At 41.8% G+C, this 15983-nt stretch overlaps 1 protein-coding gene across 1 annotated transcript; it reads left to right on the top strand.

Moving 5' to 3' along the window:
• Positions 1-10992: 10992 nt before the first annotated feature.
• Positions 10993-15404, top strand: thap12a (THAP domain containing 12a). Its single transcript, XM_056443086.1, has 5 exons — positions 10993-11174; positions 12068-12185; positions 12432-12530; positions 12646-12682; positions 12815-15404. Exons 1-5 carry the CDS (start codon positions 11089-11091, stop codon positions 14641-14643), a joined length of 2169 nt encoding a protein of 722 aa, XP_056299061.1. The 5' UTR covers positions 10993-11088; the 3' UTR covers positions 14644-15404.
• Positions 15405-15983: the final 579 nt, after the last annotated feature.

Genomic DNA, 15983 nt, shown 5'->3' with positions numbered 1-15983 from the left:
TTGTTTAAAAATCTGCGGGATAAATGTCAGATTCTATGATTGGCCAGACAAATGTTTCCAGGAAATACAAAACATTTTTTAGAGGCGTTTAATGATGCGACACACCCGGCCTACGGTTATCTACTCATAGATTATAAAGCCATGACCCCTGAACACTTGAGACTCAGAACGTCTGTGTTGTCAGAACAACCGGTTGTGTATATTGCTAAAAAGCAAAAGAGATAATGTCTCAGCGCATGCAGAGGAATCTAGCACTGCTCGAGTTGATATATAAATCGCCACCTAAGGTACGGAGAGTCATTGTGAGTAATGCCAACGCTGATTTTGTCAACGCCCTTTGTGAGATCGCCCTCAATGTGTTGAGAGGTAATATCCCCCTGACTAACAAACAATACACTCTCTCTTGAAGAAGAAGAACCTTATTAGACTGGTGGCCGCCAAAAAGGGTAAACTCACAAACAAGAAAAAGACGTTCAATCAGACCGGCGGCTTTTTATTCCCTCTGTTAGGGGCTGCTATTCCTTTTATAATTAGACTTATTAACAGGGGCAAGTGAGTAAAACCCAAAAGATGGACCATACCCAGAAAATGTTTCTGGTGCCACAGCATCAAATGGACTCTTTAAAACCCTCTCTGCATGACCAGCGACCTGGCTCTATAAGACAATCTGTGGAAAACGACCTTGATAGAGCCATGAGTGATGTATTAAAACAACCCGATACAGACATGTATGAGAAAGCTAACAAATATGCAGGTATTTTACAAAGATACTTGGCGGTTGTGAGACAAGGTGAACGAGAGAAGAATGTCTTGATGCTGTCATTACCTCCGGGCGAGAGTCATGAAGGCTCGAGTCTCATCGTCTCAAAAGAGGCACAGGATACTTGTGCCGATGCCCCTAAAAAGGATCTGATTTTGGGGCATGTTATAAAGCACATGCCTAAAAATAGTAAAAAACATGCTGAATGTATTTTGGATACTTTAACCAACTCAAACAATGCTGTATCCTGGACAGATAGGGGAGAGCTTATCATCAATAAGCAACTGGTGAGAGGTTCACACCTGTATGATTTGGTGAGAAGTGTCACTGCAGCCCATAATGTTTTAGACAGTTCTAGACCACCTGGGTGGTCGGTTTAAAAAAAAAAAAACACTCGCAGGATTAAATGTGCCACTATCGGCCATCCCCAACACGCTGGTCCGCAAGGCTGTTGCAGAAAATAAGATGTATGGTTCTGCTGACTTTAAGGCCATTGCTACAGACACCCGTACACCCACAAAGCAGAGAGGAGTTGTAGATAGTAAACACTTTAAGACCCACAAATCCTCAAAGTCTAAAGCCCATAGGATTGTTAATCCGTGGATGACCTTTTAAGTTTTTTTCTCATAACCATAACCGTCTTTTCTAACCCTTCTTTTTGTTTAATTTTTAACTCTTGTTCTTTTTTACTATTTTATTTTGTTTTCTTTTTTACTCTGACTGTATAACTGTGACCAACTGAATGTATTTCTATGAACTCATTAATGATGCCTGTACTTTTATGATTACATGAAGGTATTTCTATGACCCCAGTAGTATCTCTGTTGTTTTTTTACCATGCTACATCATTAAATGTTGTCAATTGTTTTATCATGAACTGCCTTACCCCATGTTGTGAATGAACTGATAATCATTTTTGAAACAAAACTGATATCCATTCTCATTTTTTGTATTAAAAAAAAAAAGTATATCATAGTACATTACAACTGCTTACGAACACTGTACACATGAAAAAGAATCGCCACAACACTCTGTAGGCCTGATTTTGTGAACGACTGCTGGACAATATTTTCTGTTGAATAATGTGCACGTTTAATTTGATAATTGAGAGCTGATGACCTCTCTGTGTGACATCCCAGATGGCTTTGATTCCCATCAAACTGCTCACTCAAAGAGTTGAGAGCTTATGACCTCACAAATGTGCGCATCGGGTGCTGATAGAAATGTCACGCTTGCCTGTCTTCAAAACTTGAGAGCCCTGCAGGCAGGGATGGATTAACCAACGGGCCTACCGGGCCCAGGCCCAGGGGCCCATGAGCTCAGGGGGCCCCTGGGCCTGAGCCTCCGCGCGTGACGTCGCTGTGATTAATTTGCAAATTTGCAAATTTGCAGACAGACGAATTGTATAGCCGAATGTCGTCTTTCAACCGCTGGCTGTCGAGGTGGTGCCCAGCGAATAATGTGGGCTACGTAGACAACTGGAAGACTTTCTGGGGAAAACCTGATCTGATGAGGAGAGACGGCATTCATCCCACGTTGGACGGAGCGCGTCTCATTTCTGCGAATATGACCAAGTTGATCACCGGACTTAATCTATGACAACCCAGGGTTCAGATCAGGAACCGGGAGCAGAGTTGTAGTTTAACACCCTTCTCTGCTCTTCCATTCGAGCAGTTACCCACCCTTGACTTTAGAGTAGAGACTGTGTCTGTCCCACGGCCACTTCAATTAAATAAATCAAAAGTAAGCAGAAGAGGAGTCGTACACAATAACCTTATACAAGTTAACACAATTATTTCAGCAGTGCAACAAAATAGGTCTATTAAATGTGGTCTCCTAAATATTCGATCTCTGTCATCTAAAGCTGTGTTACTGAATGATTTAATATCAGATAATCACATTGATTTATGTTGCCTAACTGAAACCTGGCTGAGCCATGAAGAATATGTCTGCCTGAATGAATCGACTCTCCAAGTCATATTAATACTCACATTCCTCGAGGCACCGGTCGAGGAGGTGGAGTAGCAGCCATCTTTGAATCGAGCCTATTAATTAATCCTCAACCAAAATTACACTACACCTCATTTGAAAGCCTTGTTCTTAGTCTTTCACATCCAACCTGGAAAACACTACAGCCAATTCGATTTGTGATTCTGTACCGCCACCAGGTCCATATTCAGAGTTTATATCTGAATTCTCAGAATTTATATCAAGTTTGGTTCTTAAAACCGATAAAGTTATTATTGTTGGAGATTTTAATATCCATGTGGATGTTGATAATGATTGCCTTAGTGCTGCATTCATCTCCTTGTTGGACTCGATTGGCTTCTGTCAGAGAGTACAGAAACCCACTCACAGCTTTGGCCACACGCTTGATCTTGTTCTTACTTATGGCGTTGACATTGAGCATTTGAACGTCTTCCCACAGAATCCTCTTCTGTCAGACCACAACCTCATAACTTTTGAATTTATACTACCGGAGTGTACTCCGTTAGTCAAAAGTTTCTACACTAGATGTCTAACTGATAGTGCTGTAGCTAAATTTAAAGAAGCGATTCCTTCTGTATTTGATTCGATACCACGTCTCAATATAACAGAGGACTCCTGGTCTAACTTTAGTCCGTCCCAGATTGATCATCTTGTTGACAGTGCCATAGGCTCTCTGAGAATGACACTGGACTCGATAGCCCTCTGAAGAAGAAGACAGTGAGGAAGAGGAGGTTTGCTCCTGGTATAACCTCAGACCCGCAAACTGAAGCAAGCGTCACGAAAGCTTGAACGCATATGGCGTCAACTAATCTCAAGAATCCCGCTTAGTTGGGCGAGATAGTCTTCAACCATATAAGAAGGCCCTCCGTAATGCCAGAGCAGCCTATTGCCCACCAATAATAGAAAAATAAAAACAACCCCAGGTTTCTCTTCAGCACTGTAGCCAGGCTGACAGAGAGTCACAGCTCTGTGGAGCCGAGCATTCCTATAAACCTTAGTGGTAATGACTTTATGAACTTCTTTAATGAAAAGATTTTAACTATTAGGGACAAGATTAATAATCTCTTGCCCATAACCAGTGCCAATCTGTTCTCAAGTGGAATGGCCTTGGAAACCGCTGTATGCCCTGGTGTATATTTGAGGATTTTCTCCTATCAACCGTGACCAATTATTTTCAACGGTTTCTACTTCAACACGTCTACCTGTCTCTTGGACCCCATCCCGACGAGGCTGCTTAAAGACGTTTTGCCTTTAATTGGCGGCTCTCTATTAGATATTATCAATGTGTCTCTGCTAACAGGCCACGCACCACACTCCTTCAAGGTGGCTGTTATTAAACCTCTCCTGAAGAAGCCCACTCTGGATCCAGAGGTATTGGCTAACTACAGACCGATCTCTAACCTCCCTTCCTCTCCAAGATCCTTGAGAAAGTGGTCGCAAATCAGTTGTGCGACTTTCTACATCATAATAGTTTATTTGAGAAATTTCAATCAGGATTTAGAAAACACCACAGCACCGAGACGGCACTGGTGAAAATTACAAATGACCTCTTAATGGCAGCAGATAAAGGACTCCTCTCTGTCCTGGTCTTGTTAGACCTTAGTGCTGCATTCGACACCATTGACCATGACATCCTGTTACAGAGACTGGAGCAGTCGATTGGCATTTCAGGCACGGCACTAATTTGGTTTAAATCCTATTTATCAGATCGATCTCAGTTTGTATTTGTAAACGATGACGCCGATAACCACCAACGTTAATCACGGAGTTCCACAAGGTTCTGTGCTTGGACCAATTTTATTTACCTTATACATGCTTCCTTTGGGCAATATTATCAGGAAACACTCCATAAACTTTCATTGTTATGCAGATGACACTCAACTATATTTATCGATAAAACCAGAGGAGAGCAACCAACTCTGTAAAATTCAAGCATGTCTTAAAGACATAAAAACATGGATGACCTGCAACTTCTTGATGTTAAACTCAGACAAAACCGAAGTAATTTTAATCGGCCCTGAGCACCTCAGAGATCAATTATCTGGTGATGTGGATTCTGTAGACGGCATTGCCCTGGCATCCAACACCACTGTAAAGAATCTTGGCGTTATCTTTGATCGGGACTTGTCCTTTAACTCCCACGTAAAGCAAATCTCAAGGACTGCATTCTTTCATCTACGTAATATTTCAAAAATCAGGCACATCTTGTCTCAAAAGATGCAGAAAATTGGTTCACGTTGCATACTTTCGAGACTGGATTACTGCAACTCCTTATTAGCAGGCTGCTCTAATAAATCTCTTAGGTCCCTCCAGTTGATCCAGAATGCTGCAGCTCGTGTTCTCACTAAAACTAAGAAAAGAGATCACATCACTCCTGCACTAGCTGCTCTGCACTGGCTCCCAGTAAAATCAAGAATCACTTTTAAAATTCTTCTTAACCTACAAAGCCTTGATTGGTGATGCTCCATCATATCTTAAGGAGCTTGTCGTACCATATTGCCCCACTAGAGAGCTACGCCCACTAAATGCGGGACTACTTGTAGTTCCTAGAGTCTTAAAAGTAGAATGGGAGCCAGAGCCTTTAGTTATCAAGCTCCTCTTTATGGAACCAGCTTCCAATTTCAGTCCGGGAGGCAGACACAGTCACCTCGCTTAAGAGTAGACTTAAGACCTTCCTCTTGACAGAGCTTATAGTTAGGGCTGAATCAGGTTTGCCCTGGTCCAGCCCTTGATATGCTGCTATAGGCTTATAGCTGCCGGGGACGTTTTAGGATGCACTGAGTACCTATCTCCTTTTTTCTCTCCTTAAGGATGAATTTTCATCTCTCAATCACACGCTACTAACTCTGCTTTCTCCTCCGGAGTCCTATTGACTTTACGTCTCATGGGGTCATCGGACCCTATGAGACGGCATAGATCCTATCTGCCTGATGGATCGCCTGGGTCGTGGAATTCCTGCTCATGACTACGCCACTGTCCTGTTGAGACTCCGCCCACTCCTCCTCCCCACCGCCATCTGCCTGATGGATCGTGGAGGTCTCCATCGTGGAATATGCCTACTATGAACTATTCATACACTCTGTCATATTCATTGAATGTATTTTAACTCTAAATCTGTCCTTCTGTACACATTACATCTATTGCATCTGTCCATCCTAGGAGAGGGATCCTCCTCTGTTGCTCTCCTCCAGGTTTCTTCCCTTTTTTTCCCCCTGAAGGGTTATTTGGGAGTTTTTCCTGGTCCGATGTGAGGTTTTGGGGCAGGGATGTCTATGTGTACAGATTGTAAAGCACTCCGAGACAAATTTGTAATTTGTGAAATTGGGCTATACAAATAAACTGAATTGAATTGAATTAACATTGTATTGATATGAATATGATGATATGACACGATGCGCCGTAGCCGGTATATGCTAGGCTTAAGTCATTCATGTCAGTAACAGGGCCCCAATAGTCCTACTCAGGGATGGATTAACCAACGAGCCTACGGCCCAGGCCCAGGGGCCCATGAGCTCAGGGGCCCTGGGCCCATGAGCCCAGGTGCCCTGTGATTCATGTCAGCAGGGCCCCAATAGAGGGATGGATTTCGGGCCTCCAGGGGCCCATGAGCTCAGGGGCCCGTGAGCCCAGGGGCCCTGAGCATAGGGGCCCATGAGCCCAGGGGCCCATGAGCCCAGGGGCCCGTGAGCTCAGGGGCCCGTGAGTTCAGGAGGCCCGTGAGTTCAGGGGGCCCGTGAGCTCAGGGGCCTGTGAGTTCAGGGGGCCCGTGAGCTCAGGGGGCCCGTGAGCTCAGGGGGCCCCTGGGCCTGAGCCTCCGCGCGTGACGTCGCTGTTATTAACATTGTATTGATATGAATATGATGATATGACACGATGCGCCGTAGCCGGTATATGCTAGGCTTAAGTCATTCATGTCAGTAACAGGGCCCCAATAGTCCTACTGAGGGATGGATTACCGAACGAGCCTACCGGCACCAGGGGCCCATGAGCTCAGGGGGCCCCTAAGCCAGAGCCTCTGCGTGAAGTAGCTGTTATTACCTTCGCATTGAAAATGCTGGAAGGTTATGTTTTGATCGCCGTGTATTTATTTATTTATTTGTATGCGTGTTATTCGCAAAACTCAAAAAGTATTGAACCGAATTGCATGCAATTTGGTGGGATGATTGTTTATTATCCGGGGACCAGTTGATTAGATTTTGGGATCGATCGGGTCAAAGGTCAAGGTCAAAGGTCATGAACAGGTCAAAATCTTTCGCAGAACTCAAAAAGTATTTAACCGAATCGCATGAAATTTGGTGGGATGATTGTTTATTATCCGGGGACCAGTTGATTAGATTTTGGGATCGATCGGGTCAAAGGTCAAGGTCAAAGGTCATGAACAGGTCAAATCTTCTTGAATCACATGGAATTTGGTGGGATGATTGGTTATTATCCGGGGACCATTTGATTAGATTTTGGGATCAATCGGGTCAAAGGTCAAGGTCAAGGTCATGGAAAGGTCAACATCTTTTTTTACCATAGCACGATACATTTTTGTCCAATTAGCATGCAACTAATGCCAAAATGTTCATAATTCAATGCCCAATCTTGTGATATGCGAAGGTATGCGCTCTACCGAGTGCCCGTTCTAGTTAACTTTGTATTGATATGAATATGATGATATGACACGATGCGCCATAGCCGGTATATGCTAGGCTTAAGTCATTCATGTCATGGTCATATAATTCGCGTTATGTTGTCTGCTCAGCTCCGGTATCGTTGTTCCATACGGACTGTTTTGTTAGCGATGTAAAAAAAAAAGTATATTTAATTTTTTTTTTGCGGGTGGGGGGGGGGGGGGGCCTTGACACGTCCAGGCCCAGGGGCCCGTGGTTTCTTAATCCGTCCATGCCTGCAGGCATGCCATTTACATGATATAGAGACAATAGGCTACTACACTCTCCGATGTTTGGTATGTCTCAAATTTGGAAACTAGACCAATTACAATAATGCCAGGTGGTTTGTAGAACATTCTCCTTTGAATAAACAGGCTGTAGAACGAGGATCAAATATATAATTGATATAGACATGTTTTAAATGGATATTCTTTTGAGAGCAACAGGACTGTTTATGGCTGTAACAAGCAACAGTGGACAATTCTATCCGGTAGGAGAAAAGAATGCAACGTAAATGATACTAACTACCGGGAAAACAGTTTCTTAATATCAGGTAAATCAGAGACCCGATGGCTAACCAACAATCAAACAAACATGAACACGTGGTCGCTGTGCTAGTCCGTCATCGAGCTTTGTTGAATTGTGTACCTAATATTATTGTCAGAGAAAATCAACGCCAGCTGTCGCGGTGTACAGCAGTGGACATGAAGAGAAAATAAAAATAATGTATTAAAGCCACAATCTTCTGCTCATTTGGGGCCTCCGTTTAATTCAGTCGTTTCCATGTTGTGATTACTTTGTGTGCAGGAGATGTAACAGTAAATCACGGCCTCAATTTCATTAGAACACTGACAGATTTTAGTTAATCGTGTGCAGGAGATGAATTCAGCGCACCGAGTCTAACTGGAGCGTCTGCGTCTGCATGAGGGGCCTGCGGGGGCCCACCAGAGGGCGCGAGAATACATCATAGGCTTTTCTCTATATCAGACACAATAATGGCAACAACTTCATACAGATTGCGCTTACCTAAACATTTTACTCTATAGGGCACAACAGACCTTTGCTGCGGTCGAAAAGTCCACACATTACAAATGAGTGGCGTCTGAGGGCCAGGGCCCCTAGAAGCATTTGATTGGTTGATTTTAATGGCGCTAGCAACCGAAAGAAGATATTGTACTTAAGCAGTGATGACTCCGATAGAATACGATTTATAACTTTACCCCTTGAGCAAAAATTGGAAGTAAAACGGTTAGAATCATATCCGACAGATAATAATACGGAAGAAGGAAAATATATATATATATTTTAAGATTCAACCATGAGTAGATCAACAGAAATAACTTGCTAACAAGGACACAAAGAGTAAAATGTGACAAAAAAATGTTTTGGACTTCTTCAAATTAGAGGATGTGTTTATTTATAAGATAACGACATTCAAGCATCATTCAGTGTGATTTACACTTCCTGAGAATATCGTCTCTTAAATCCAGATCTTCAGAATATACATTTAAGGGGTTCCTTTGTCTTCTTTTTGGTTCTGAGGAAACATACAAGGTGTTTGGCGAGGAGCAGCAGACTGGATGGAGACGAGGACATCAAGTTGATGGGATGCAGGTTTTTATTCATCGTTGATTTGTACCTTATTGTTACCTCTGATAACAAAGTAATGGACAGACAGTGATGGTCTCCATATATTTATTGCGAATCATTTTGAGAGTCTTAAATGTAAAAATGGGATCCACGTTTAACTCCTTGTCATCGGTACACAATGTACATTAGGATTACATTACCAGATTATCATTTTATGACCCATTCTTCCTCCCTGAGTTTTGTGTTGTAAGGTTAAAATCATATGTAGAAAGAAGTTATTGTATGTCAAAAAAAGATTATGAAAAGTTCATAGTATCGTAAATCAAGAAATTTAATTATTTAGTGCATCATGAAAAGTCATAGTGTATATGTGAATACAAGTGTTGTATACTATATTGAAAAAAGTCATACAAAATTCATATAGTATTAAAAAAAATAAAAAATATTGTCAATCATATTTCATATGTCAAAATCAGCAAATCTGTTTAGAGACCAAAAAAGCCTGTGACAGAATACATTTTCGACTGAACTGGTAATTTGTTTACATTAGTGGCTTATAACAAATAATACAAAAAGTATTTCTGTATCTGCTGCTCTTAAAATGTTAATGAATTCAGTAGTGCAAATCTCTGATACAGTGCATGCATGGCCTTTAGAGCCCATTTAAAACATTATGATGTGATAACATCATAATATTTTTAATCCTTTTTGTTTTTACTTACACTTATTAACTGGAGATATCCAGTAAATAACTTTAAGTTTAAAAAAAAGAAGGATGAAACTTCAAAATATTAATTACAGTGCATATATAAGATGTGAATGTGTAAGTCTAAGAGATTACACACAAGTATAAAGTTACCATATCTACAGGTGTCTATCAAATGTTGCCAAACCAGCCTTGGGAAATAGACAAATATGCTGCTTTGAAACAGAAACTTCTCTTTACTCTTTTCGATGATCCACAGATGGGTCCAATACCTCTTCCAGGTCCAAGGAGTGCACCCCCATCCTCTTGTTCTTGCGGCTTCCTCTGAAGTGGCCCTAAACACGACGCAGAGAAGTGGAACTGGAACACAAAACAAACAAACACACACACACACACACACACAAACCTACCTTTGACTTAGCCTAATACGAACCTTTACCAATGACCCAAATATCAGCGTCGGCCCCCAATGAACTGGACTTTATTCTGCAATGTGCCCCCAAAGTTAGTAACCACGTTTGGGCCTTGTCCCATGGCCATCCAAGATGTGTTGGCTTTATTTTAGGGGAACTCTCATGTCATCCATCTTTTTAATATACAATAAAAAGATAACTCGATATAGGCGGCAAATAAGTATGCAAGCAACTCGTTAATCTATCATTGAGGGTTGGTATTTTCATTCTAAATACGTCCAGATTAATAATGATAGTAATGTGTGAAATACATTAATTCCCTATGACTCAAACTTCACTTCAAAAAACGCGTTTATGATGTGAATTTGGAAACGTGGCATTGCAGAGAACATGAAATGATTTCAACCTTCGGGTTTTGAAAAGACTGCTGAGGATTGTGGGAAAGAAGCGCAGGGCGCCATTTGATGCATGTTGTTAAATACATCAACCCTCACAAGCGTGTTTGAACAAGGAAGCGAATGCGCCTTCAAAGTAAAATAACATTTAAAATCACAAACATGTATGCAGTAGATTATGTATATTTGACATCCTAGATGAATTGTAGACGGCTGTAAAAAAGGACAACACGAAAAATATAGATCATCTGGACTCGTTAGCTAGAGCATAAGTATAACTTTTATGTTTTTGCCACATGATTTGACAGCCAAACATAGCCTAGTTGGTATAGATATATTTTAGGGTGGTTATAAATAATGTCATACCGTAGAATATTTAGCAAAAAAAAGAAAGAAAGTGGGTTATTATACAAGGAAGTTATATATTTAGTTACCACGTACTTTACTTTGAAAGAACAAAACATCGGAAATGGTTTATCGACGTTTCAAGCTTGACAGCTAACAAGCGTTAGCAGCATAGAAGGGTACCCTGAAAAAAAATTGTTCCGCAATATAGTCCGAGTTTATTCTCACGAGCAAGATGCAGAACCACTGCGCTGTGCCGAACTGCACCAGTGGAAAGTCAGACCCTCAGCCCCTCTTCAGGTTCCCGCATGACCCAGAAAGGTAACTATTGCTAAAGATGCTAAAGCAAACAGGAAGCTCTCAGAATCCGCGGTTGTTTGTAACCCGACGTACAATACGACACGGCATTTAATTTAAGCCGCGGGGGGACTTTGCTTGAGTTATCGAAATTTAATTGTTGGTGATATTTAGCTAATGCATTTGACCCAGTTGCGCATAATGTATTAACCATTTTACAACACATAAATATATAACCCCATATACCTCTTTCCACGCGGACGTTAAGGAGGCTCACGTGCCCGTGCTTCTTGCTAAACCTAGGAATAACATCAGAAGAAGTGTTGCAGTTTGAAAAAGCCGGCGTTCAGAGATACTAGTTATTCTACACTAAAACAAATACGACAGTTGCATGGAGTAACTCTCAAATTCCAACAACTGCAGCGGACCTAATATCCTGATTGAACGTGCACGTCCATAACATTTGATAGCAGGAAAAGCAGAGGTGTAATTAATAGCATTATATCCAGGGAGGTGGGCTGGTTCCCGGGCCGTTGTCAAAATGTCTGCCCGGAAAAAAGGTCTTACATTTTCAGGATGAACACAGCGCAACTACTAGTCTATGATTGTATTAATCTCCACGTGGATGCTTGAAGGACTTTACTTGTCGGTGTATTTCACTATATTATATGCATCTGTGTCCATCCATCCATTACATATTAGCTGTATCCTCAGGAACATGCATTTGTAAACCAAATAAGTGACGTCTCTTATTGTTTGTGTAACAATCAACAGGTGGTGTAGTTTATAGTAGTAGATCATGCTATCCTCCGTTAAATAATCATTCCCTACTAACTAGAGATACGTGCACAGACATTATATTTTGAAAAGCAAGTTTAAAGCTAAATTAAATGTTTTAGTTTAACTTCTCCTTTCAGGTCCAAGAAGTGGGCTGAGAAATGCCAGAAGCAAGACCTCATCGACAAGTCACCCGGCCAGTTGTACAGATACTACAGAATTTGTGGGAAACATTTTGAAACATCTTTGGTCGATAGCGTAAGTTGTGTTTGCAAGTTATATTTGATTTTTTTTTCTCGCATTGCAGAGGATAATGTGTTCCCCAGACATTGCAGGACTTTTAATGGAAAAAGGGCTTAATCCAGTCTTGCATATTATTTCACAAATTATTGAATCAATACATAATGCTATGTAGTGCTTGGTGAATGTGTAGGTTACATAGGTTTTAACACAGGTTCAACATAAGTTTCTAAGTATTTCTTGTAAATGATGTTTTGTTTTCAGAACGCTCAGAGTACAGTGTTGAAGGATGACGCCATACCAACTATCTTTGATGTACCAATCCAACCTCAGAATGGACCGGTAAAGCGCAGTAAAGAGACAGTGGGTCAAATATATACATCTTAATTGATTTAAATAGGGGAAAATATATTTATATAGTTTCTATGACATCACATTTAATTTTCATTTAATTTGGATTTGACTTTTCTGATTGCAGACCAAAGATGATGAAATTGACAGCAATGAGGAAAAAAGTAAGCCAAAATATCAAAACATACATGTTTATTGCTCGCCAGTAAAAATAATGACTTCAACACCCATGTTGATCACATGATTAATAATTGATTTGTGCTCTATCTTGTAACCATTTCACGTTCCCTTTTTAGAACTCAAACTGTCTCAAGCAAACACCGGTCAGACCGATGTCCAGACACTCGCAGTGGAAGAGGAATACAAAGAGTATCTCAAGTCATTATTTGAAGTTCTCGTGCTGTTGGGGGAGCAAAGCATTCCTCCGACAGGGCCTGGTGATGACAAAGAGCATGGCATTGAGTCAAGCAACTTTCAGGCGTTGTTGGAATATCGCTTGACTTGTGGAGATGAAATCCTCAAGAAGAGGCACGACGCAAACAAGGAGTGCTGCTCCGCGGCTCTGTTGAACCAGTTGATTGAGGTGAGCGAGAAATGCATCCGCAGTAAGCTGGTGGAGGAGGTTCAACAAAATGGCTATTTTTCATTACTTACCGACGACTTGGTGAAGATCTTGGGAGAATGGTACCTCCCCGTCTTTCTCCGTTACGTGGACCAGTCTAACTGCCTGCGGGAGAGGTTTCTTGGCTTCTTGTCTTTTGAAGGAGACGGAGACGCCTTAGCAGAGTCACTGCTGTCTGAAATTACTGAAAAATGGGGCTTGGATATGGAGCAGTGTCGAGCCCACGCCCACTCCTGCACTGGGACACATTTTGGTCAAGTTAAAACATTTGCTGCCAAACTGACGGAGAGGTTTCCAATGGCAGTGCTTACACAAAGATCTACTCGTACATTGAACCTGTCGCTGGCAAATGGTATGGCTTTGTCAGGGGTTCAGCTGGTTTTGTCCACCTTTAAGAAGATTGAGTCTTTCTTCAGTCAGTCCCCTCTGCTGGTGTCGGAGTTGGAGCACGCCATTTCCATTTTCTACCCGGACAAAGAGGAGAAGGCCAAGGAACTGAAGGAGATCTGTGGAGCCAGCTGGACCAGACGGAATGATGCGTTTGAGGTGACGGTGGAAATCCTGGAGGCGTTACTACTCTGCGTGGACAGCGTTCACGACAATGAAGACATGAGGTGGAACGATCAAGTCACACACAAAGCCTTAGAGATTTCAAAAGCCCTAGCTGATTATGAATTTGTCATGGCGCTGATCGTGCTTAAAAATGCTCTGACAGTGACGCAGGCCTTTGGGAAGAACATGCAAGGGCAAACAGGGGATGCCCACTTTGCTACAAACAGTTTAAACGCTGTTTTGCACACCCTGAAGGAAGTGTCTGACAACATCGACGTGTATCACGAGTTCTGGACCGATGAGGCCGTCAACTTAGCCGCTGCAATGGAGATCCCAGTGAAGGTTCCACGGTCGTTCCTGAGAAAGCACCAGTTTGAATCTGGAGCCGTGCGGCCAGAGAGTCACTACAAAGAGCACCTGTCCGTTCCCGTGGTGGATCACATCATCAGAGAAATGACGGAAATCTTCTGCGAGGATCACCTGAAGGTTCTGAGATGTCTGTCACTGGTCCCCGCTCTCATAGAGCAGCACAAATCTATGCAACCCGAGGAGGAGAGTGTGCAAGTGTTCAAAAATGACATCCCTAACGCAGCGACCCTCTCCGCCGAGCTGCACTGCTGGTGGGTTAAATGGAGCAAAAAGGGCAAAGATGAGACCTTTCCATCCACTCTGCATGAGACACTGCAGCTGTCCGATGTGAAGTTCTTCCCAAACATGCTGGTGGTTCTGAGGCTGATCAGTATCCTGCCTACCTTGGCTCTGGAAGACGGCTGCGATGTGGCATACAAGCGCTTCCAGTTGTACATGGAGAACACGCCGGACAAATTAAAATCAAAAAGTCTCGCTCTATTGAACATGAACTATGATGTCGGGTTAGACTTGGACTCAATGGTTGAGGTCTACATGAATATGTACCCCGACAGGGAGGATGTGTGTCTTAGTCAGAAGTGATATGGTTGCTAAACCGCCACACAGGTGACCCACAGCTATGCTAATGTAGTATCTAGCTATCGTACTAAATTAGCATAATTGAAAGGCTGTCAAAATTCAGAATGTAAATTAAAGAATTGCTCGCAGAGTGGCATTAGTGAGTGAAAAATACCAAACGTCTTTGAAATAGGTTTTTTTTCTATGTTTGTATTTTGGGGAGAGTTGAGTTCGTGGTGAATTGGAGATCAGGACAACGTAGTGCGAGAGTTAAAGTCCCCTGTAAATAAGGCCGACAATGCTCAGCTACACCCGCGCTCTATCACTTTTCATCTTGCTCGTTGGTATTAGATCTGCAAATGGAGTGTATGCTTGTGACTAAACTGCTGAGTCCCCATCTGCTCTTTGACTCAAATTTCCACCATAGCATTTGGTGTTAATGATATCTGATATGATTAAAAACTAAACCCATTTGGACTACTTGCACTGTTTGCTGCAGTGGACACACAAAAATAAAATGTTCTCTCAGCCAGGTCTCCACTGCAAAGTAACATTTGGGAGTTTCTTGTTGCCCTCCCTTTTTTTTAGGAGGCTGTTCTCCAATGGAGGCTGTTTTCTTTCCTATTTAATGAAATGTGGCGTCATGAAAACCAATCATCTGTAGCTGAATACTTGTAGCTTATGAATTACATTTTATGTGCAGTCTACTGCAAGGGTTTAGAAAATAACTCTATAATTTGTATACAAAATGTTTCTTTTGTATAATAAAAATCATCCAAAAATGACTCATCTCTTGCTTGATTTAGACCCTTTTCACTCAAGACATTTTTTATTCAAGCAGAAAAAGCACTGCTGTGACTGATAGCAGCGTATTAATTCCTGGGCCATGAGCCAGATTGCTTCTGGGCTCTGTTCTGTGTGTTTTTTACGAGTCATAAGAAGAACTGTCATGCATACAGCACATATTTATGGAAGACATTTCTTCCACAACGACACATGCAGAAACAAGTAGACAGTTGCCAGTGATTTTCTTTTAATAAATACAATCAGAACATGCTATACTGTAGGTCCCAGTCAGTGTACACATTGTTCTTTTCTGCCAAGACAAATGGGAACAGAAATAAGATTACGGAAGACACAGAACCTAATGCAGACTGTTATAATAATTTGAAATGTCAGATTGAAATGGTCTATCCAAGAATAAATGTGTAACCAGGGTTTAAGGAGGGCAACATATCTACTTCACAAAAGTGTGAAGAAGAGGTAGATGTGCTCTAAATCAGAGAGAATCAAGTCAAACCAAGAGCAGTGCTACACTTCAAGATATTCATGTAACTCAAGTGTATATAGTTTTAATATTAATC

The sequence above is a fragment of the Pseudoliparis swirei genome, chromosome 3, assembly GCF_029220125.1.
Source record: "Pseudoliparis swirei isolate HS2019 ecotype Mariana Trench chromosome 3, NWPU_hadal_v1, whole genome shotgun sequence".
Lineage (NCBI taxonomy): Eukaryota > Metazoa > Chordata > Actinopteri > Perciformes > Liparidae > Pseudoliparis > Pseudoliparis swirei.
The sequence above is the reverse complement of the archived record's forward strand: the minus strand, read 5'-3'. Positions and strand labels throughout refer to the sequence as shown.